General features: G+C 39.0%; 3 protein-coding genes across 8 annotated transcripts in view; 1 reads left to right on the top strand and 2 right to left on the bottom strand.

The window, feature by feature from the left end:
- The window catches only part of LOC117568040 (uncharacterized), a 67,168-nt gene that overhangs the window by 36,417 nt on the left and 6,512 nt on the right, over nt 1–24,239 (top strand). For 4 of the 6 annotated variants that reach the window (XM_052004246.1, XM_052004245.1, XM_034248384.2 and 1 more), the window contains exons 3-10: nt 1,689–1,996; nt 9,123–9,297; nt 18,836–18,968; nt 19,054–19,197; nt 19,375–19,575; nt 21,552–21,620; nt 22,761–22,870; nt 22,969–23,183. In XM_052004246.1, the coding sequence (XP_051860206.1) occupies nt 1,689–1,996; nt 9,123–9,297; nt 18,836–18,968; nt 19,054–19,197; nt 19,375–19,575; nt 21,552–21,620; nt 22,761–22,870; nt 22,969–23,183 (1,355 nt within the window). Of the gene's footprint in view, nt 1–1,688; nt 1,997–9,122; nt 9,298–18,835; nt 18,969–19,053; nt 19,198–19,374; nt 19,576–21,551; nt 21,621–22,760; nt 22,871–22,968; nt 23,184–23,241; nt 24,165–24,239 lie in introns of those variants that run through there. The other 2 variants (XM_052004248.1, XM_052004247.1) reach the window with 2 other exon arrangements.
- Nucleotides 4,862–7,655, bottom strand: LOC117568041 (odorant receptor 59b). The gene is made up of 3 exons (XM_034248388.2): nt 6,889–7,655; nt 5,909–6,266; nt 4,862–5,847 (listed from the first exon to the last, which is right to left on the bottom strand). Exons 1-3 carry the CDS (start codon nt 7,650–7,652, stop codon nt 5,779–5,781), a joined length of 1,191 nt encoding a protein of 396 aa, XP_034104279.1. The 5' UTR covers nt 7,653–7,655; the 3' UTR covers nt 4,862–5,778.
- Nucleotides 12,363–12,743, bottom strand: LOC127565499 (uncharacterized). Its single transcript, XM_052004252.1, has 2 exons — nt 12,616–12,743; nt 12,363–12,557 (listed from the first exon to the last, which is right to left on the bottom strand). The coding sequence occupies exons 1-2, from the start codon at nt 12,731–12,733 to the stop codon at nt 12,379–12,381; spliced, it is 297 nt and encodes a 98-aa protein (XP_051860212.1). The 5' UTR covers nt 12,734–12,743; the 3' UTR covers nt 12,363–12,378.

The raw sequence follows: 24,239 nt of genomic DNA, 5'->3' as shown, positions 1-24,239 counted from the left end.
CTGAGGATAGCTAATTAAAGAGTCTACAGCCAAACCACACACAGACCACAATGCTCAGCATTTTTGACTACTTATGTATTTACTTTTGTCCCATTCGCACTTGAGAGGACATCCATTATATACTTATCATATTAGTAATTGCCCAAGCGAATTGTCTGGCCGTAAATCACATGTGAGTGTGGAAGCTGTCGCAAGATTACTTGCAAAGTCAGCAACACCATCATCATCATTACCCAGCCTCAAGTTTCGATCTTTTTTCTCTGTTTGGCTTTCTTAAGTCTGCAAGCGACTTTTGAGCCATGAGACGAGACTGGGGCCTGGCCAAGTCGACTGACAAAATGCCGCTGACATTTACAAATGAAGCTCGAGTAAATCAACTAATTAATGTGCCACACCCCGAGCGAGCGAACTTGTCAAATGCACACTTAACTCCGCTCGCTGTGTGTGTGGCGTTGACTTTATCCGCTCTATTGGAAAATAAAGTCAACCAAGCAGCCGCCTAATGTGTGGACAAACAAATACAAAAAAAAAAAAAAAAAAAAAAACGAAATACCAAGGACATCTCTCTTCATGTAAAACAATGTGTCCCATGAGTAAACCAATGCAGCACTGGCAAGCACTAGGTGAAAATGGATGAGCATTAATATCTCTGGAGATATGAATTTGGGGCACAGTGAGACAATGAATAATGAGGCTTGTCAGATATTCGGCATTCTTAATGGAATCTACATTTACAAATTGTTTCATAATGGATCACAAATTAAACCATTGAGTTTAATACCTCAATTCGTAAATTTAATATGGCAAAAATATTTTTTTCTACCTTATTTCACAAGTTCAAGATCAGAATGTGATATGAGCAAATGAAGTGCAGCACTCTCATTGCTTTTTGCATATTTATATGCACTTTCAGCAGCTATTTTCATTTATATACTGTGCCAACCTTGACCATCGCACAGAGACTTTCTCTGGAATCAAAAGTTATCCGTAGAAATAATAAATGAAGCAAACAGCAAGCACACAAAACTCATGCAGGGACATTCAATGGTTTTTGTTAATGCCCAAAGTAACTATTATGTTAAAGCGACACTTTAATTAATGCTGGACAGAGGAGACATCAACCAAACAGAGAGAGAGACTAAAGGCAAAGGAAGAGGAGAAACGGACGCCACTCAAGGCAATATCTTGAACATAATTTTCTCATTTCCTCACACTTGTACAATATAGTACACATGTATATATATAGCACACCTACATACAACAGCCGGAGAGCTGAGACGGCACAATAGCCATAGCCGACAGGCAGCAAGAAGCACACTTGAGCACAGCTTGAAGCAGCATAATGCGCTGCGCCTATAAGTGCACTTGTGTTTGTGCCCCAGTCCCGAGTTGTTGCAATCGCTCGCTGTAATGGGGACACCAGCAGGGGGTGGCCAAGGAAGGGGCGGGGCAGTTGGCAAGCGGTTATAAAAATATAAATGACAGCCCAACACAAAATGAGTGGAAAAACCCGGGCAAACAATAATAAGTCTCGTATGCCTTTCACTTGACACCAACCCAGCCCAAAGCCACTTTTGGCCTGTCTATTATAGTATATGGGTTTCGCCATGGATTTTTAATGCAATTTCAGTTCGTAAATTCAATTGCATTCTCTCATGCATTCATTTATTCTCTCTGTCTGCTTGCAGAATCTTCAAGACAACAACGCATTCGGTGCAGGAGGATGTCAATTTGCTGCACGCTTCGGTATTATCCATGGTGGAGTTCGACGATGATATATTCGCCGCCGGGAATTGTTTCGATTGGAATGAACATCCATCGCAACCGGGACTCTTTTGTCCATTCGCATATCGGTTGCCACCACCCAATCTGGGCGCCATATTCGCCAAGGATCTGGCCATGGAGTATCATTACCTGGGCAACACATCCGAATGGTTCTTTCTGGCGCGCAAAAATGCCGAGAAAGTGATAGCACGGAACGAGCAGTACCTGAAATGTAAGTGCCAACCTGATTTATGCTCAACTTGCGAATTGGCTGAGGTCTGTCCTCGACTTATATTTATGAGCCGATAACAATATGGGGGTTTGGGTATGAGTATGACATTGAATATTTATATTTGCTGCGTGCTTTAATCTCTGACTTCATTAGTCACTGTCCAGACACGAAACAGCATCAGCGGGGAAGAAGTTTTGTCACAAGGAACCGGCCATAAAAGCAGAAGCTTCTGCCTAATTGCGTCGCCATTTCATGGCAAATATTTTACGGCTGCTTTATCATTGCCCTGCTCTCCAAGTTGGGCAAATTTCTATCATAGCCCAACAATTAAGCAAATAAATAAGAGGCAAAATGCCGGCGCACACGGACTCTAAATACTTATGCGAGACAACGACGCCACTTAAAATGTAAATGAACGGCTCGCAATCTTGGCAACGTCTTTCTAATTAGTCCTGATTCCAAACGTGCGCAATCACCTGCCGAGCGAGAAAGGAAGGAAGAAATGTTTAATTTATGCATATGTCACAGTTGCTGGGCAGCCGCTTTCAATTTCCGGTCTGCACTCTATATTCATATGCGTTCAAGCCAATTAAACACACACGCAGAAACGATTCACATTCGCAGCATATTTAATCGGCATATGCTTCAGGGCTTATTGCTTGAATTAACAGGCAATGCCGAAACAATCAACGCATTAAATGCAACTGGCAACGAAATATCATTTAATTATGCATTTACTGACTACCGATTTTCTCACTCACATTCGCTGTCAGCCAATCCTTCAATTTGTTTGACAACTGCCACAATGCACGATATGCATAATTTGCAGAATTAAAGGTTACGTATACGCCACGTGTGTGTGGGGTGTGGTATACCATCGTGTGTTTAGCACACGAGCATGCAAATGGACTTGTTTGTTCGACTGCTGGCCAAACTAATATACGCTCTCCATGCATCGTCGTATATTCCACATTTGATGAACGCCATTACGTTCGGAGTGAAAAAGAAGCTTTGACTTTTTTGTAGCCTCTGGTTGCACGGCAAATTGCATGTGATGCACAAACATACAAATTCCAAAATGACAAACGGAATCGAAAACAAACACGCAGACTCGAAGGATGCCAGAACTTCCGTAACCGGACTCCCCACCGCTTCTAAACACACATAGTAGAACACAGTGTTCGAGTTCATGCATACTAATGCCGTTTTGTTCGTTTTTTTTTGGAAGCGGGGCAAACGGCACCAAATTGCAGCCTGTTTCGGGAGGCAAACAAAGACCTCTCTTGCCGGCCAACTATTTGCCACAGATAAAAATTCATTTGTTCGTTGCTCGTTCGCCTCGTTTGTTTGTTAGAAGAGGGAGAAATTGGGAACGATTTTTGTGTGTATGTGAGATATTGAAATTGATGGAGATGAAAAAAAAAAAAAACAAACTGACGAAATATTATTTTTGCAGCTCAAATAATGAACATAGCCGCTTGAACTTTTGCATGTGTGTGTATGTGTCTGTATGTATGTCAGTGTGTGTGTGTGGGGGGCTGACCACCATTTGACAAGGAGTCATTTATCTGTGGAAAACAACGACCTCGACTTGCATAAAACTAAGTTGAAAGATGCCTCACGGAATAACCGCAACTATGAACTATGATTTACGGTCCTCGACGTGTGTGTGTGGCAAATATAGTGTTTTAGGCTAGCGATGATTGCGTGCTACATGACAGCACAACTCGTGTTTGAGCCACAAATGTCAGAAGGCTAATAAAACCTAAATGAATAACAGCAGGAACAAACATGGCAAGCGCGAGTTTCCTATCAATTTATCATGGAATGTTAGATAAATATTGCTTAATTTCATCAAAATTGCCTTTGCATTTATTACACAGTGATTTAATCGTGTTGCTCGTGACTAAGAAAGCCAATTCTTGTTTGGCCCATCTCTAGAACGAAGCGTGTTAGAATGCGTCTTAAGGTCGCCGTCGCCGTCGCCATCGCTGCTGGGATATCTGCAATGGCGTCGCTGACTTTCAATTTATATGCATTTGCATAGTTGCATCCTTCGCCTTCCTTCGACTTCGTCCTTAGTGGCTGGTGAAACTTTCTACTACAGAAATTGCTGGAAAATGTATTAAATTTTCAGCATTTTGCGCACGTCAACTGTGAACACATTCATGTATAATTTTGTAACCGCAATTAATTGGCGAGCAATTCACGTGCAATTAATTTGATTATACATTTGCGGTGCACTCGATTCAATTACAAATGTTTTTTTAATACCAGCCAATGTCCATGACTTTTTGCCAAAAAAAATAGAGGACAGAAATAAAAATTGAACAGCATAATACATTTTTTTTCATGAGTTTCATTAAATTTGCCGAGTCTGCAATAAATTGAACAATTATGGCCGCAATTTATTTAATGTTGTTACCAAAAATATGACTGAAAAATAATGAAACAAATCATTTGTGTATAATTGCCAAAATACAAAAAGAAAAAACCGAAAATCTGCATCAATTGGAATTGAATTTTAATTCCACTAAAATGGAAAAATATTTATTAAGTATCGAAATACAAATCGCTGCACACAAATTAGCAATTAAAATACAATTAACACATTTTCGGTACGTTTCAATTAATTTTAGAGTATTCAATTTAAATGGCAAATATTGGTCATGCTGATTTAATGAGGAATGCATAAATTCAACTGGTTAAATTAAGCGAAATATTCTGAGCTACTTTATGATGTCTGTTATCACACATATAGATTTTAGCAAGTCAATTCAATTTATTTGCACAATCATTTTTATTAAAGAAAAGCTTGTTTGACAATAAATTCAAAAGCAATCTCAAATTAGCTGCACTATCGCTGTCAGCGCACAGAGCAATTGTTGTGAGCAAACCGAAGGACAATGGCAATAAATGTGTGTGTGTGCGTGTGTGTGTGGGCGACTGTGTGTTTGCACATGTGCGAGTGTGGTAAGTAAACCGCAAAAATATGTCATAATATTTGTTTTTAGTTCAAACACAGCGACTTGTCCATTGTTATCCTTGCCGCCGTCATTGTGGCTGCCTCAGTTGATGCCATTCAGCTTCAACATACTCGTACTCGTACATATAGAACACTCTCCTATCGTGTGTTTGTGTATGATATTTTTTTGTGTCTACCCCGTCACGTGTTTAACATAAAATTTAAATAAAAATCACATACAATATGTAAACAGTAATATGTGTATGTACGTACTTCCTGCGTTTCCTTCGGATTCGTTACGGATCTGTTGTGCCTCATGGCGCATGCCTCATGCCGCGTCTTGTGTCAATGCTTCAGGCGTCTTTAGAGTCTGCTCTTTTTATGCGTTCTGATTATTTCTGCTTGGCTGTTGTTCTTCTTGCTATTGTAATTTCCGTCTGTTAACACAATTTGCGCAAATTCTCGAGAGAGGCAGAGGAGAATGTCGAATTCCGTCCGCTTGCGGCTTTTCATTTCCATTACCATTTTGGGGACTCGCAATTGCGAGGCACAACTAAATCAGCTAAATCTTATGAGATAAACTATAACATATACAAATTCTATGCAAATGCCAGCCACAAACAATGTCGAGTGTGTGTGTGTGTGTGTGTGGGGTAGATTTTTTACTGGGTCTCTGGCTCTATAAAACAAAGGCAATTGCAGACGGGCACTTGGCACGCGCCGAGCACATTTGGGCCACAATAAATAAAGATGGAAATTCACGTTAATATAAAAGCGGATAAGCCACTAAAATGGGACGCTACACAATTTTTGCATTTCACTGAAATTGTTCGGCTAGATTCATTTGCCGCACTATGGTGATGATGCTGAATGCAAACTTGGCCACCTGCGAAATGTGTGAGTGTGAGTTAAATGAAGTCAGAGTACTCAATAAGTCGCATACTTACGCTGATATTGCTGTTCATTGAGATGGGAAATATGCCACCAGCAATGAATATAATCGGCTGCTGCACATGGTGCATAAAGTGAACCAACGTCGATTTATAGCCCGGTTCCGCATCGGCCCAGTTCGATTGGAAAATTGTGTTAGCCAAGTCGTCGCAGTCGTCAATTAGCAAATTGCAGGTGTAGCAAAAGGGAAATGTCTGCATCAAGATCGTAATAACGAACATAAAGGAGGCAAGACCACGCCAAAAGTTCGAGAAGAAAAACACGTTGATTAGCGTCAATCCCAGCACGGAACCAATCAGCAAAAATTGCACAAATATAGTGCGTGATATTATGGGACGTATTAAGTTGCAGCATCTGGCAAAGAAAGGAAATAATTAAGAAAGCTACAGCACCAAATTAATATACGGGGAAAAACCTAAAATATACCGAAAGCTATATTTGGGATATCGATATATTATATTATTCAAAATATACCATAGATCAAAAAGTATACCAGATTATCAATTAAAAATTATTGGTATATTAATATACTATTACATTCGGAATGTACCATAGAAGACAAAATATACCAGATTGTCAATTAAAAATGATTGGTATATCGGTATACTATTTCATTCAAAATATACCATTAAATATAAAATATACCAGATTCTCAATTAAAAAGCAAATAAGGCGTCTAAGTTTGTAATATCAAACGATGTCTTAAATAACTTCTGCAATTTTTTTATACATTGGCTGTAGTTAATATTGTGTATACTAGAAATCATGACTCTAGCTTTAAGGTTAGATTTTTCGCATATCTTTACCTCTTATAGACTTTGAGATCTAGATGGTCAGACGGACAAGCAGACAGGCAGTCAGACACAAAAACGCAGACAGACAAATCAAAAATATGTAAGTTTTTATGAAGTCCGAGATGCCTCATTTACAAAGTATAAATATTAACCCAAGCAACAGCCAACAACTCAAACATTACCTCAATATCAATTTATGATCCATGATGCAATTCACTAGATCCTGATAGTTGTCCTTCTCTGATCTCGTGGGATCCATGCGCAGATTTCGTACATGATCTTTGAGCACATCGAAGTGCGCGCGAAAGATGATCATGAACATCAAGGGATACGTGTCCGAAAGTTGATCCTGCAGCACGGCAAAGGACATAGTAATATACTCAAAGATCGACTGTATCCACAAACTACCGAGACCATCATGCCAGTCGACAAATGGATTGTAGACAGACCAAGGCGGACGACCACTGAGTACATACGAGAGAAATGTTGAGCCCGCATAGCCGCAGTAGATGAAACTGTAGATGAGAAAAGCGTAGTTGCACCGTGCCACCATCTCATGTATTTTCTGCCGATCGCTATCGTTGTGCAACCGCTCATCGAGTCTGTCCAGCAGATTCTCAGTTTTTCGCAGACGCCAGAGAAAAATGTATGTGATGGTTGACTTCACAGAGGCGCCATACACATTAATTGCCACTTGCAGCGAGGTGAGAAACTCGCCCGGTGTAAAGTTCTTAAACTCTTTCACGTAGCTGATGATGAAGCCCACGGGCAAGTAAAATACGCCAAAGGCAAATGGCACACATGTCCAGAAGAGGTAAACATAGCGCCAGACCCCTTGCTTTGGAGGAATCCAACCAATTAACGTCATCGCCCGATACATATAGATGTTGCCCTCGCGGGAACGCACTTGCTCCGTAAGAGGAGCCGGTTTGATCAGCTTGAACATCGAATCCATGGCGAATTGTTGACCCAACAATGGCTGCGTTTCGCTTTTATAGTCGTGATTTCAGTTTGCTACATGCACATGCAGCTGTTTGTATTCACGCGGCACGTTACAACTGTTATTAGGGTCAAAAAGTTTTTGGCAATGCAGGTGTTGCAGGTGTTGTGGCAGGAATTAATTTTTGAAGTGTAAGCGACCGTCGACAGACCATTCAAATATTTAACACGAATGCTTCAATTGTAAATATTAGTTGGAAAGTCACGAGGTTCTATCAATAACATGCAAAACGCCTCCAGCTGATTGCATTAATTAAACATTTGGTGTTTTACTAGAGCAATAATCATTTGCCTAACTGCCTCGAGTAGTTTAGTTTGCTCAGGTTTAATGGGCTGCACCTTATGATATGACGGGCAGTAAATAAGCAAATCTGTACATTATATAAATATTGATTCATTTGCACATTAATAAATCATTATCAACATTGAGGGGAAGAGCAGCTCATATCCATTTAATTGCGAATATTCGATCAATTTTCTGAAACTGAAACCGAAATCAAACTGTAATCTAACAAACGTCGGATGCATGGTTTTGAAGATAAATTATTACTTGGTAATTACCTTAGACAATGCATATTAATCTCAGTTGTACATTTCTCTATGCTATTTACACACAGATTTACAGATTTGTATTCCTCAGATACTTTTGAATTTAATGGCTGCAGTATATACTATGTATTTTCCTTAAGTGAATTGTTCTTGGTAAATTTAAGTTCAGAATGGGCTTTAAATACATTCTCTATGATTCCTTTTAAAATAAACTTGAAAGTTATTCAAGAAATAATTTTCTAATTTAGGCTTCGCCCACTTTTGCTCCCAACAATCGATAAGAATAGAATAGCGAGCGAAAATTTAAAGCCAGAGCCGCAATTTTTAGTACTTACAAGAATAACTTCAGTAATTATGATTCCTGGAATCCCATAAGTATATTAAGAAATACTTTTGTATTTCATATTTAGGTATTTTTCGGTATGCATTTAGTATAATTTAACGGAAATACCGCACTCTATTCCGTGTTTTATTCAAATATCTATGACAAACTTTTACAATAGCCAAGAACAAAACATCAGCTAAACTTGAGTTTTAAATTGGAATTGATAAAGTCAATTTAAATTTTCTTGCAATTTTTTGCAAGCTGCAGTCGTTGGTTTCATTATCAAACCGTAAGCAAGTTGTAGTCATTAGCGGAAGCTGCTATCACATCCATTTTGACTTTGGCCGTACCCAGAAGTGCACTTAAAAAGTCATTAGCTTATTCTAAGACCGAAAGACAATGAAACCTGAAGGTCGGAAGGCCAAAAGTTGTCACTGATCGCCTTTTGAATTCATATTGATTTATCGACCAATTGCATTTGCAGCTGACACAATAGAAAGCAACCATATTCAAAGATATATTCTCTCTGTTTTCCCATTGTAGCTTTCCATTTGTACTCAAACCGCACCGAGGAGCGCATCGAAGTCGACACACTGGCAGTTAAGTACGAGGATGGCAGATGGTCGAAACCGTATTACGACTGCGGTGGCGGAAATATATGGATGCTAACGTATACGGTGCCTTTCTTTGGCTACGAGAATGGCAGCTATCACTTCAAGTAAGTCGAACGAAGCACCACACAAAGTCAAAAACAATTGCCATACAAAAGTCGCCAGGGAAATCACTAGGGAAAAGGCAATACGACAGTGGGTGTGGGCGTTGGGGGCGTTGTGGGCGTTGCAAGAGAGCCCAACCCAAGGAGCAAACAGACAGCAAGCCGTTCTATAAATAATTTGCACAAAAAGCGCCCAGAGAAACTGCAATGGCCTGTAAAGTGCCAGCGTGCAGCTTTATTCTGTCGTTTCAATACCTCGCACACATTTCAAATGTACAACAAGGGGCATGCCACACTTGGCTCAAGGCAAGCGCTTACATTTCTTGACCGATTGTGCCAGAAATTTGAAATGTGTTGATGCGGAAATGAGTTTCATTTTAAACAATTTTTTACTTCCGTTTACTTTACATCATACTTTGATACAGCTTGAACAAGTTAGTGAGCCAAAATTATTCTCTAAATATTGTTTCGTTTGCTGCTACTATTTTTTGCTAGTTTTCTCTTTTTTCCATTTGTATAGCGCTTATCAATAATCACTATTCTTTCTATTAAAAATATTCAGTTTATCTTGAAAGTAGGCAACATTTTATGAATCGAAAATACATGGTTTCCTTTCCTGCGGAGACTGATTTCCACTTCGGCAATTTAAAAAATTATTGTTAATAAATAATACTTACTACAATTTAACAATCCCAAAATGTAAACAATAGAGCAGTTGACTAAACTAAAGAGTATATCAAAAATCTACATGTGTTTAACATTAAATTGTAACAACAATGTTGCCTACGAGAATCTTTCCTCCCGAAAGGCTAAAGTTAAGTAACAGTAGACACTATTAAAGCACTAACATTTTACAGTATTTCTCGCAATGTAAAAAAAAGTTTCTACAAAAAAAGAAGTTTCCTCCCATTGACAGATTTATAGCAACAGAAAACCCGGAATATAGACAAATTTAGTAAAACGCATTTTATAGAAAGAAAAAAAAATAGAATAACAATTCAAAAGGCATTCATTCTTAACTATTTTTTCTACAGACTATTTGCTAGTCGTGCAATTTCGCTTCAAGCTTGATAACTTGTTGTACTTATTTTTTATTGTTTCTGCATTTTTTCGTTGTTGTTGTGTTTATAGTTGCTTTTTGTGTTGTTGTTGATGCCGTGGAGCGGCGTTCAGCTGTCAGCGACAGTCGCATCCTTCGAATGACTAAAAATGAAATGTAAGCAACTTTTTTTTGGGTGTGGCAATGCTTTGGCTTTTGTCTCACCATGACCACGCCACATGCCCCAACTAAGCAAGAACAGTGTGCTGTAAACAGTGTCAGTAATTGAATAGCGTTGCTTTACGCAGTGAAATGAGTGCCACAAGGCTGCACGTGCAACATCACACCATCAGCACAGCATCAGAAGCAACTTTTTCTTCTTTAAGTTAAAAGCTGTTAGCAAATTTTTCTCACGCACACCGACAAACGGAATACGTTAACATGGATACGGACCATTCTTATGAAACTTTATGACGCCTTTCCCCCTTCCCTACCAGAAAAAAAAAAGAAAACCTCTTTCAGTTCACTCGTCTCTCCCGCTGTTTTGGGGCCTTTTAGTGAAATTTTTAATTTTTCTCGTTCGCCTCATTTCTTTTATTTTGTCAGACATAGTTCGCCTTTTCGAAAACTTTTCCGATTGAATGTTGAGGCGAAAAGTTTGCCACACTGTGCGAAAAACTCTGAATGGACTCGGGACTCGTGGACTTCTGCCTTCAAAACTGACTCAGCGCGTGCAACGCGAAATAAGTTACACAGTTTAATGAAAATTTCATTGATCTTCCCCCAAGACGGTTGACCAAATCAATAAATTTCGTAAAACACTTGGCTTCGGCATCGCCTTGATTTTGTTGGGGCCACTTTTGGAGATTTGGGAAGCGTGCAGTTTTGGCCATATTTAATTAATGTAGTCGACAGCACAAAAAGGGGGATGCGGCATTTCATTAAATTTGCCAAATCAACTGTGAGTGTTAAGCAAAATTTATTACAAATATTTGTGAACCCAAATCTAAGAAAGCAGATTTTAGCATTAACGAGGGCATAACACAAATGCAAAAACAACAACAAAACAGCAATGACGATGGCAACAAATACAAGCAGTTAGTTACAACATCAAACTGAGTGCCTCAATGTTGCATAATGACAGCTGAAAGCCATTCCATGTTTACGACCAAACGTGGGCGGCGGCAATTGCTGAAGCCAAAGCCAAAGACACAGAAGGTTTGGGGCATGTGGCACTTAGTTCTCTCTCTCTCTGTCGAGCTCTCCAGTTCTCTGCCACCACATTGCTCTGCGCAATTAGCCAGTCGACGTTGCTGCTGTCCGCATTTCCACTTCGTTTCATGCATAATTTGTAATTATTGCTTGGCATCCAAGCAACAAGCAGCATACAGACAGAAAACAGCAAAAGTAGACAGGCATCAACTGCAAAACTACTGCCAACAAGCTGTTTTTTAATCAGTGGCTTTTAATAAACTCATTACCGTTAGAACGAACAACTAAATTAGCCACAAAGTGATAAGAAGATATAAATAGTCAACACATTATTTGCGTGTCTTTGTGGTTGTACTCTGTCTATAAATATGCAAGTTATTATTTTCCATAATGATGTTTCTTCAATTAGTTAAAGTAAACGATTAAATCGCACTCATTAAATCAATTGATTGATTTTTTCATCTACTAAAAATACAATTAGTATGCGACATACAAGTTTACAACATACAAAACCTTTTTATGAGTGGTATAACCTGAAATATATAATTTTTTCAAATTTCGTCAATGCATGCTAATTTTATAAATAATTAAAGTTATTGTGAATTTTTCATTTTCTAAAAACTTATTTTATCTTATTTTTTCCAAATCTCATTGATATAATTTTTCATCTTTTAAATTTGGTCTTCCAACGGAAAGCGATATTCCAGTTACACATTATTACGCAAAACATATTATTTATTGATATCTATAATTGAAAATCAACAAAGACAAACAAAAAGTAAAAAAATATATCATTAACGTGACGTACATTTTTTCCACACTAGGAGTATATATTATTTATTTAAGAAAAATAGATCCTTGGTCTCTGTCATATACTTCTCATATTTTGGAGTGGAGTAACCTTCCTTTTGTGGTTTCGGTTTGTAGCAGTAGCAAGGAAACACCTTACGTCCGTCTTCCATAATCCTCAGTTTCTTGTTCGTCGGTTTTGTGAAATGTTTACGTTGCTGCCCTGCAAAAAAAATCGGCATTTAAGTATTGATTAAAACTAAACGATTTGTTGTACGCACAGTGAGACTGATAGAAATTGCTCTGCCACCAAGATATATCCTGTTGTCGCGGATCTTCTATTTCTTGCAAAGCGAATACAAATTCAAGTGCCAAGAGAATCGTCAGCCATTGCAACATTGTGACTAAAATGAAATTGAAAGCAAAGCTCTTGCCCTAAACTTGGCTAATGGCTTGCGTAATTATAACATGTTACGGGCACTTTACTTGTCAAGCATTGAAAATTTCATTAACTTCGCCACCTGCTGCCGCCCAGCGACTGTCAAAGTCGCAGTCTCAGTTCGTATTCTCTACAGGTGGGTGGCAGGCAGAGTATTTAATGAAAGCAATCAATTATAAAAACTTCCAAATACACACACACACAAAACCCACACACACACACGCACACATACGATAGATAGACGCCAATTGATGTTCAATGACTTTGCACGCTCGATAAATTTCGCACATTAGAAACTCAAATGCTCTTATGTGTATATACAAGCATAGCATATATAGAGCATATTTATGGCCCAGAGCGAAGCCGCTTTCCACTCGCCGCTTTTGTCTTGTTCAAAAACGGAAGCCTGGCAAACTGCCTGCAATTAGTTGCAACATTAATTTTCCGCCATCTAATGGACGGATGCAACAAAATTAATGTCGAAATGTTGCAGCTTCCCTAGTTCACTTGCCCCATGAGGCGGGAGGCATCAAACTGCAGCAGCCACAGAGCTGGAGGCAGAGCCAAAAACAAAGCTCATTTATTACTGCAAGTTGCTGTGGAAAATAATATAAAAGCACGAGTAAGTAAAGGAAGTAAAAAACCGACTAACAAGTGCACTATAATACATAGATATAATAAAAAGAAATACATCGTTCCTTATTTATTATTTCGTTCAATTTCGGTCAGCGTTCATTTTCGATCAGTTTTTTATTTCAAATTCTATTTGTTTAATTATACTATTTAAAAAATTACATAAGGTACAAAATAAATTTACATAATATAAAGTTAACTATAATTTTATTTTATTTTAAACACCACATTAAAAATACGATATCGTTTTCTAAATAATAATCAAAGAGAGAGAAAGATAAGAAGAAGAAATGAACAAAAGCTAAAAAAAAAAGTTGAAACGAAAAAAAGGAACAAGTGAAATGAATTGCGACATCAGTGCGAAAGGTTCACTTAACTAAAAAGTTTATTTTTATTTTATAGAATGAGAAATATTATCTCAAATATTAAAGAGTCGTTTTTCATTGTTCTCTTTAATCACAATTCATTATTTTTTGCTACTCTTCGTGTCCATTTCCTACGGTGATCAACCTCGCATTATCACTGACTAACTTTCTAAAAGGGCAACACTAAGTCGAAATTGCAGCCAAAAAGTTGGCCACTGTGGCCACTGCATAACAACGACGGACGAGAGGCGTTTGTTGGGTCGTGTTAATAATGTGCTGCTATCAGTATGCCATTAGTTGTGGAACAGACCGAAAAATTAATTTGTTTACGTCGTGGCAGCTAACTGGCGGCAAGCAGGCAAACTGCCTGGAACAACTGCCAAGTCGGACTCATCGAGGAAGTTGATGCGGCGAAACAAGGCAGCACAGAAAAGTTGCTAATTGATTTAATTTATGTATTACGCTGCGTTATACCATGATGAATGCTGGCTGGACAAAAGGGACAATTCGGGGGGGACAAAACAGAGCGGCGGCTAACCGGCAGCAAACATTAACTTAATAATATTAAAAATTATTTGGCACTTTGGATGCCAGCACTGAAATGGGCATTAGCAGCTGCCGGAACAGAAAAAACAGTAACTGGAAGATGGCCAGAAACTCAGCCCACAAAATGGGCCAAAAAAGGCAAAACGCAAATGTATATATATATAGAAAGCACAAATCACATTAACCGCCCGCTGTGTGCCCAGAGAGAGCGAGAAAAAGGACACGACGTCTGGCTGAGCCGCTTGGTCTGAGCCTTGGTCTGTACTGAATTGCCTCTGGGCTGCCTGCTGGGGCAATAATTTTATTTGATTTCATTTAAGTTTCGCTTAGCGTTCGCGCTGCGTGCAACAAATTTTCAATATTAGAGAGCCAAGCATAAGTGTGGGAATGTGAGAACGAGCATTCAAATAATCCTGCCGTTGTATTTATTTGACTTTCTGTTGCTTCGTAAGTTTTCCACAAACACACACACACACACACACTTACAGCGCACTCACAGCTTGAGCAAAAGCGGGGCACAGCATAATGAGGCAAACGGAAACGGAAATATCAAATATGGTAATAAGCATTGCTTTGTGCCAGAATCAAGACATGGCCAAGAGGGAGAGGGGGAAAGTGGCTTGTTAGACTGTCGAGTTGCACATTGTGAATATACATGATTATGGATTACATGACAGTGGCAAGAGTCAGTCAGCGTTGCGTTGCATGCTCACAAGTTGCTTACAAGTCATCATCTCTCGTATTTACGCTCCGTTTACAAGCTGGATTTGTGTCAGTCCGGCATGCAACTCGAAACTGCTGCTTGACGTGCACACACACACACACACAAGTATATATATGTATTTAGAAATACACACAAAACGTTTTGACCCAGGTTGGATCGTATCGGATTTCACCGTGATGATAGATGCTGCTGCCAATCATGCGGCAGAAAGTGCATGCAACATGACGATTGACATTCCATGTGGCTGCAACAATGTCAATGCCTTGTCGACAGCCAATTACATGCAACATTGCAGCACCGACATCGACATCGACGTTGACATCAGCATCGACATCGACATCGGCAACGACAGCAGCAACAGCAACAATAGAACTCTGAAATACCAAGTGCTGCATTTCAATCTATCGCCAATAGTTAAATGACAATACCCAAGGTCAGATGGCTTCCATTTCTCTTAATATAAAAAACACTTCTGCAGCAGAAACAATTATTTATAGTTTCTTTTCAATGGTCCAAGTCCAAGTGAAAAGTGTAAATGAAGAAAACAATTTGTATGTTTGTATTTTAATCAAACACGAGTAACAAAAGTTGCTTTTAATTGATTCTTGCAAAATGAATGCGAGAAACAAATTGATACTTTAGAGCAAACAACATTGCAGATTAAGTAATGTATTTAAGTAATGGTCATCCTCAAATATATTAGTAAATATTCGTAACAATATATCAAGCTGAAGTACTTTACGGTATAGAGATTTTCTAGAGCATAGCAAATGCAAATCCTTCAAATGTTAAATTACACATTTTTGCCAGACTTAAATGGCTCGCTAGAGGTATTAACATGAATCGAAGTTCATCTGCACAATTTGACATTATGTGACCTCAATTTTGACCACACACGCAGTGAAATTTTGGTATTACATTTGTGGCATGTTGGCGCAGTTTGCTGGCTTATGCTGACTCTATCTCTCCTTCTCTCTCGGTGTGTCAGCGAGGTGAAAATTGCAAGCATAAAGCTGATTACGTACATTAGCAGTAACCTTCATGTGATATTAGTAGTGAGATGCGAGTGCGAGTGCATTGGAAACGTGTTGTTTGCCGTCCATTGGCAAATAGAGGAGCGCATACATGGCGTATGTGTAATGCGACAACAAATCCAGCCAGGCATGTTATTTACAAACTGATTCCCCGCGTGCGTGCCTTTAGTTTTTTTTTGTTGGCCAAAATACGCACTAACACTAGCTTAATGTGACAACAGGAACGGCAACAACAGTTGCAGCAGTCACATACCACACTGCGTATACGTATTAGCCATTTTTAAATGACGCGCACGTGCTGTAATATCTGTATCAAAGTATGTGTGTGTGTGTGCTGCGAAAATGCATTCCATCTATGCACGTAGGAGTATTCCGTTAGCTAGAGAGTTGCGCACGTGCCTTGACTGGGTTAAAGTATTTGTTGCACAGCTCAATGTTTGCCACTTTGTGTAGCATCTAGCGTGTAGCACTTTCCGGCATTTTGGCTTGACAAATATTTACTTTAAAGTCAGTTCCAAACACTTGCAACCCCGTTTAGAAATTGCAAATTATATTTCCCCCGCAGTTTGTGTGTTTGCCTTGAAGTTTGCTTGAGATTTGAAGCAGCTGCTCGCAGGCAGGCAGCTTTAGCCATCATTTAATTAGATGGCGCAGAGTGTTGGGTTAGAGAAGCGAAAAGAAAACCAATTATGCTAATCAGCTGAAGGCCAAACACGACTCAAACGCTTGCAGTTCATTCCTGAGGCGAGAAAAGCTCAATAAAATCCGACGACCCCAACTCCAAGCTGTGGCCGCGAGTGCTGTGGCTTTTGCTTTTTCGGACAACGAAATTGAAAATCAACAGGCGCAGCAGCGAGCGAACATTGAAATGGAATTGGAAATGGAAATGGGGACGACAAATCTCACGACGAGGACGACAAACGATTAATTGGCAGCTCATTTGTAGGCATTGGGCGACACTTAATCAAAGGCGCATCAAGTATACGCCACCAGGCACAACACATTGTGCCGCATCAGCAATGCGACGAAAGACTATTAAACGGTTTGAACAGACAGAAACACATGCAGTCAGTCAGTGCTAAAGGCGGCAAACTAATAAATCAATATGAGAGCCAACACCGAAATTCATTGGAACAGAGATAAGCTTATTTCTCGATATCCGTTTACAAATTATCTTCAAAACTGTCAACAACAACAGCAACAGCAAGAAAAGGGCGCTGACAAAATGAAACCACAGCACAAATAAAAGGCAAGCAAATACGAAAAAGGATCCCAGGAAGAGAGCATACATACAGACACAAAGGCGTTGGGATCAACTGCAGGAGAATTAACATAATCATTATTATAATGTAATATGGCCATTGTGTAGTCCTGCTACGTCCTGCTCAGTCCCAGTCGATATCCCTTTTTTTTTCTTTGCAATCAATAAGTTGTCAGAAACAATCAAATAAATACAAACTGATATGTCAATATTAACTGACAGGCGGACGAAACTCGAGACCGGATAAGCACGGCACACACGCTGCGGACGTGTATGTGTGTGCCTGTGTGTGTGTGTGTATGTATGTGCATTAAGGAAAAAAGGTCTGCCAATTGATGTCAGACAGTCTGGCAGTTGGAGATGCGTGAAGTTTTATAGCTGAACCCAAAACACACACACACACATACACTGGATACAACTTTTGTTTTACGTTTTCAATTTCAATTTGATGAACAAATTGGCTGAAACTTTCTTAAGAAAACGTAGATTAAAAGTTAGCTAGATTATGCATAGAAAAAGGTCAAACAAACACACTAGATATAGAGATAAATAATATAAATAAATAACTTTCAATTATCTATGAAGCAAATTTTTTCAAAATTTTCATTTTGCCAGAAAGTTAAATTTCTTTGAATTTTTAATATAATTATTTTTTGAAATGCACCTTCTTTTCCCACATTTAATAGCGAGAAATACAATTGTGACTCACTGTGCTTGGGGCCTTGGATTATGCGTAAAATTTCTACATGTGTTCCGGCTGCCTGAGCGGGGTGAAAGCCGGGACTCGACTGTAGCTGCTTAGGAATGCGTGTAATTGGGTGTTTGCCAGCTGCCCTTGCCAGTTCCATTTCCAGTTCCAGAGACCAGATCATATAGAATATCTGAGATGGCAGAGTGGGTCAATGAGGGGCCGCTTGGCGGCTTTGTGTGTGCACCCTTTTCATGGTTTTATGTCTTTGTAAAACGACAAGGCGGCCGTCCATTCGTCCGGCAAGTCAACCAAACGACAACGGAAGGACAAGAAAATAATTTTCTACTAGCTAGTTTTGTTTTTCTCTTTTTTTTGCATTCATTTCCATTTGTGAAAGCGGAACCATAACACGCTTGTTAGTTTCCGCATGGTCTTTATCCTTTATCCCTTCCATTTCCGACGCTGTCGTCGTCGTCGTCGTCGTCGTCGTCGTCGACTGCTGCGATTCACACAGTAATCAAAGGCGGAATTTATTGTATGTTATCGCTGGCTGTACACAAGCAGCAACAACAACAAGATGGTCTCTGTTTTGTCTGGACTAACAAGCAGACATACACAAACACCCAGCTGACATACATATAGTATTGTAGATACATAAATATCAGCCGCTGGCACGTTTTATTGAATTGATTTTATAAATGGCGCCATTTGGCTTAAGTGCCGCCCAGTTGATTGTTAAACTGACAAATTAATAACATAAATTTTTAACGCCTTGCAACGCTCTCCTTCTGTATCCGCTCTCTTACAGAGGCACATCTGGCATCGATATTGACTTGCGGCGCGTGGACATCGACCAGTGCCCGCAGCGTCATACGCCGGGCACAAAGCGACCGCTGAACATCTTTGCCGGCACCGACAAGTGCAAGCAGCGCACCACCATGGTGGGTACTTAAAATATATATGTACACACAGCAATCAGCAGTCAATTGCTTTCACTTTCACTTTCTCTCACCTTTCTTCTCACAGTGTGAAGCCATTATGGGACTTGGCTTTCGTCGTGGCTCCTACAAATGCCTGTGCCGCAAGGGCTTTTACTTTCCGGATGTTGTATCGCAACACAAGTTCTTCAACGGCAGCCTGCTGGAGGAGGAGTACGAAAAGTTGATGCTGGTAGGTTTGCTCTTCTTTTCTCCTCGTTTTTTTCGACGGTGGTATAAATTACCATTATCACGGCGAGAAACCGCTGTGTCAGGTGGTTTCAATAATTGCCAACGCTTAACCAAAAGCTCTCATTAAATATGTATGTTGATATTGTCTGTCCAACGCTGTGTGTCTATGTCTTCGCAGGGTAAGAACTCCACGTACAACAGCAACAGCGAGTACGAGTGCCTTCCCTGCGCCGAGGGCTGTGATTCCTGTGAGGATGCCTCGCCGTGCATTGCAGCCCTCAATTGGCCCATGCGCACCAGCATTCTGGCATTGGCCTGCATTGTCATTGGCCTGCTGCCCCCAGCTGCTTGGTTCACATTCCGCTATCAACAAGTCAAGGTAAGTGACCACAGCACACACAAAGCACACACTCTCTGACCAAATAAAATATACTTGACACTGTGCCCTAGACTTTTTCACTTTCCATTCTTTGAAATGGCAACATAACTTTTATTTCCCCAAGCCAAAGGTCGGAAGCAGAGTGCTGACTGCCTAGCTAGCTAGCTGGCTGGTTGGCTGTCAAATGCCTTAGATCCTGCGCAAGGCCGACCTAAGCTGCTGTCATTGGGATGCTAAGCTGCTTAGCATTGTTAGTTTCAAGTTAATTTTCTACGTGCTGCGTACTGCCTCCATCACCAGTTTCACAATCGCCACAGTCAAAGTCCACAACGCCAGCGGATATAGTCGCGTATAAACGGAAGTGCAAACATTCACACAGTTTTCCACGAACTTCCTGTTAGCTTTACACATAGAGAAAAAAGCTTTAGATTCTCTAATCATTGCCAAACTGTATATATTATATATGGAAACCATAAACCATAACCTTTATTAATTTTAAGAACAAGTCTATTCATTTAAATTCTTTATTCAAGATAATTCTTTTTGCATAAAAGAAAACAAAACTGAGACACAAAAAATGATATGAAATGAAGAACAATCACGATTTATCAATAATGCCTTATTCTTGGATGCAAAAATATTATTCCAGTAATTTTTCCCACTCAGAATTAAATTTACTTTTTGATATCCTTATGTTAAAATCGCATTTCTATATTTTAATTCGTAAAACAATTTTCTTTTCAATAATATTCTAGGCAATTTTCTTAATTAGCATTGAATTTTCTATTTTAAAATTATTGTTTTGGAATCGAATATTGTATTTAAAAGATTACTTTTTAAAAGAAATTTATTAATTAATTTAACATTTTTATTAAATATAAAAAATCTTTCCAAAAATATTTTAGTAAGTTTTACTAATCAGAATTTAAATTTCAATTTTGAGATTCTTGTTTTGAAACCGAGTATCGTATTTTAGGATTAGTTTATATTTCAAGAAATGATTCTAAAGATAATATTCAAGTAGATTGTAACATTTTTAATTGAATTTCCTATTGAAAGATTATTGTTTTGTATCAAATATCGTTTTTCAAGATTAGTTCTTAATTCAACATAGTTTATTAAAAAAAGAAAAAAAAATTAAATATCATATTTTTACCCAATAATATTTTTATAAATTTTCCAATTCAGAATTTTATTTTTATTTTTTAATCTACGATTGTGTTGGTTTGAAATAATGTATTTAAAGATGGAAATTCCAAAAAATTCTAGAATTCAGTACTTTCATCCGCCTTTTTTTCTTAAAGTGCATCGATATGAACTTAACTGCATTTTGTCCAATCCGAGTTCTCTGACTCTCTCACTTGTGCACTCATTAAGTTAGTCTATAGACCAAGTGTCTCTGGCGTATAGTTTTAAACCGTTTTGAACTTTTCCGTTGCCATGCGAGTGCATTCGTGAATCATGGATGCGCAACTCCTATGTTACGTTTTACTATATACATATACATATATATATATATATATGTAAGCATTGTGAATTATTCCATTTCCCATGGGGGACTTTCCCCTGCCAACTGCTGCTTTATCCTCGAACGAATCAGCGCAGTCAACCAACTAAACTGTTTTCATTTCTAATGCGATTCTGTCGCATTTGTGTCTACGTCTCTACAACCGAGAGTCGAGGTCGATGCGGACGTCGACAAGCATGTCGAGTTTCATTCTCATCTCTCAACTCGTCTTTGCGTTCCAAACTAATTAAATGGCACTAAAGAGTCGCCAAGTGTGACGCTCTCTCTCTTTCTCTCCCTGGACCTCTTCCACTTTGTTCTCTACTCTCTGCGCAATTGTGCAGATGAGACAATTTTAATTTTAATTTCAACTAAGCCACGCCACGTGCACAACACTTTTCCTAAAACATGAATCTAGTTTAGGCCGGAAATATATCCCATTCTCATATACATATTTTGACATTTGCAGGTTGTTCGTGCCGCCAGCCCAGCTTTGCTGCGGGTCATTGCACTTGGGGCGTTCTTCATCTACTGCACGGTAAGCTAATCATTCATCCTTTCGCTTCCTTAAGCTTTATGCAAAGCAGCGGGCTTTTCGCAACAGGATTACAGCTTAACAGGCTTTACTCAAAATGGTCGAAAATGCTCCAAATTGTTCTTTGATTTATTAAATTTCAATGCCATATCTATGGCAGGAAGCACATTGAGCCTCCACTTCCGGAGTCAAATAGTTTTCAACAATGCCTGACAATAACAATATTTTTATTTTCAAAAGTCACGTCTAGCCGTTATTTATTTTTTGTGTGTGTGTGAACAGTCTGTCATTTAGAGGTAGGCATATTTATTTGGGACAAAATGGATTCGTTTTAAGCCTTAGATCAGACTTTGTGTCAATCATATAACACAATTTGCATAGCCAACGGAGCAGGCTGAGAGGAAACCACAAAATTCGGAGCCGACAAAATGAAAATAGATTCCTCCTGCCATAGACTATATGGCAAAAATGACCAAACTCAATTCAAATCGATTTCTACGCAATTTAATTTGATTGATTTATGGTTCGTGACGAAAAATAATGGCAAACTGGCCAAATAAAGAACTTTAAACGAAAGTTCATCGCACACACATACACACACACACTCTTTGGCAGACAATACAAGAGAAAAAGATATATTGTGGCACTTATCTGAAGCGTCAAGCTTGCCACTTGGCAACACACAATGATTGAGCTCAGCTGAGGACCAAAAAAGATACACTCAACTCGACTTGAGAGATGTGCTGTGTGGGCCAAGTAGAGAGAAGTATTTTATGGCAACAGCAATTTTTGGCCCTCTTTATGGTTTTTTAATATGTGTGCTCACAATGTGGCAGGGTGAATGAGCCAAAGCCGAAGCTATTGTTACTGCTGCTGTCTTGATTTATTAATATTTGAGACCTAGGCAAATACTCATACTTCGAGTACAATATAAAGAAAATACTACTTAAAACACGCTGTTTAAAATATTCGCATAAACTTGGTCGAAATTGTGGGCGATTGTCGTGTCGCAATGTTTGTGTCTGTCAGCGAAAGATGCTCGACTAATTTGCAATTCTAAGTGACCGGACAACGTTTTCAACACAAAATTATTTGCATTTTTCTCTTGTCATTCCACTCACACACACACACACACACTTGCAGAACATTGTGATGTATCCGAATCCAAATCTGTATACATGCACCGCTCGCATTTGGCTGCGCGAAATTGGATTCTCTCTGACCTACGGTGCACTCATGCTGAAGACCTGGCGGTAAGTTCCCGACTCCCTCTCTCTCTTTTGATTAGATTTCGCAATCGCTATGCAATGTTTTCTACATACATATATACTTCTACATATATCATGTGCAGCATTTCGGTGATATTCAGAGTGCGCTCGGCAAAAGCTGTCAAAATCACAGATGCGGCTCTGCTCAAGCGTTTGGGCATCATCTGTGGAGCTATCGGTACTTGTTTGTTGGTGCGGACCTTGGTATCGCCACCGGATGTCGTTGTTGGACGCACCGCCGATGATCTCAAAGCGTTTCTATGCAAAACCGATTGGTGGGACTACACATTCACCTCGAGTAAGTAAAGAGCAAAGAGAGATGAAGAGAGAATGAAAGATGTGAAATAATTTGATAGGACACGCATACGCATATATAGAGCTCCACTTGATTGGTCTTGAAGCCACTCAAAAGCAAGCAACTCAAATGCATACTGCAAAGCGATGTAGTAAAAAATAACTGCAGTCCATATATATTCCTTGCCACGTTATGTATACGCACCGTGTATGTGTGGGCGAACTGAATGTACGAAAAAAAAACAAAAAATAAAGCGCAAAAATATTGGAATCGCAATGTCGCCACGGGCAACACGCAACAGGCCCGTGGACAGGACAAAAGGACAGCAGGCAACGGATGTCCTCTTGGCTTAAACTCAAATCCAGTCAGAAGGCCACAGGCGTACTCCATGCGACCATATGTGCTGTGCAGCAGCTAAATGCCACTTTTTTTTGTGTGTGTGCGCAGCTCTCGGAGCACAGTGAATGGCATTCAGTGACTTTCTGAAGCTTATTTGCAAATTGCAAGCCATCCATGTATCGTACAACATTTTTGCGCTATTCACCAAATTGTTCCATTAATGCGCTTTGCTCGTCAGTTTCAGCGGCCATTTCCAAGTACTATTGTTCTATTATTAAACTGATGGATAAAAATATTACTTAGTTGATTTTTAAGTAAGCAGACCGATTCGCTTTATCTCAAAATTTATTGCAGTTGAAAAAACTGCAAGTGTTTTCCAGCTACACAGAAAAGAAAAACATGCTAAAATTAAAAATAAAGTGTTGAAACAAGATTACAGAATGTCAAAATTGGACAAAGAAAGTTTATTCTTTAATCAAATTCAAAATTCTACAAAAAGTCTTGATTGCTCAGTCTTGAAATTCAAGATTATAATCTTGTTTCAAGCATGGAAAAATCTAAAAATTTACCGAAGAAGACAAAATCTTCAATCAAGCTCAAACCGTCTAAAATTTAGAGGAATCCAACATTATAGGAAACAAGACAAAAATTCTTGAACTTTAGATCTTTTCGATCTTAAAAGAAGATTTTTAAATCTCAAATGCTTGAAAAAAAAATTTT

This window comes from Drosophila albomicans, chromosome 3, assembly GCF_009650485.2.
Source record: "Drosophila albomicans strain 15112-1751.03 chromosome 3, ASM965048v2, whole genome shotgun sequence".
Taxonomy (NCBI): Eukaryota; Metazoa; Arthropoda; class Insecta; order Diptera; family Drosophilidae; genus Drosophila; species Drosophila albomicans.
The sequence above is the reverse complement of the archived record's forward strand: the minus strand, read 5'-3'. Positions and strand labels throughout refer to the sequence as shown.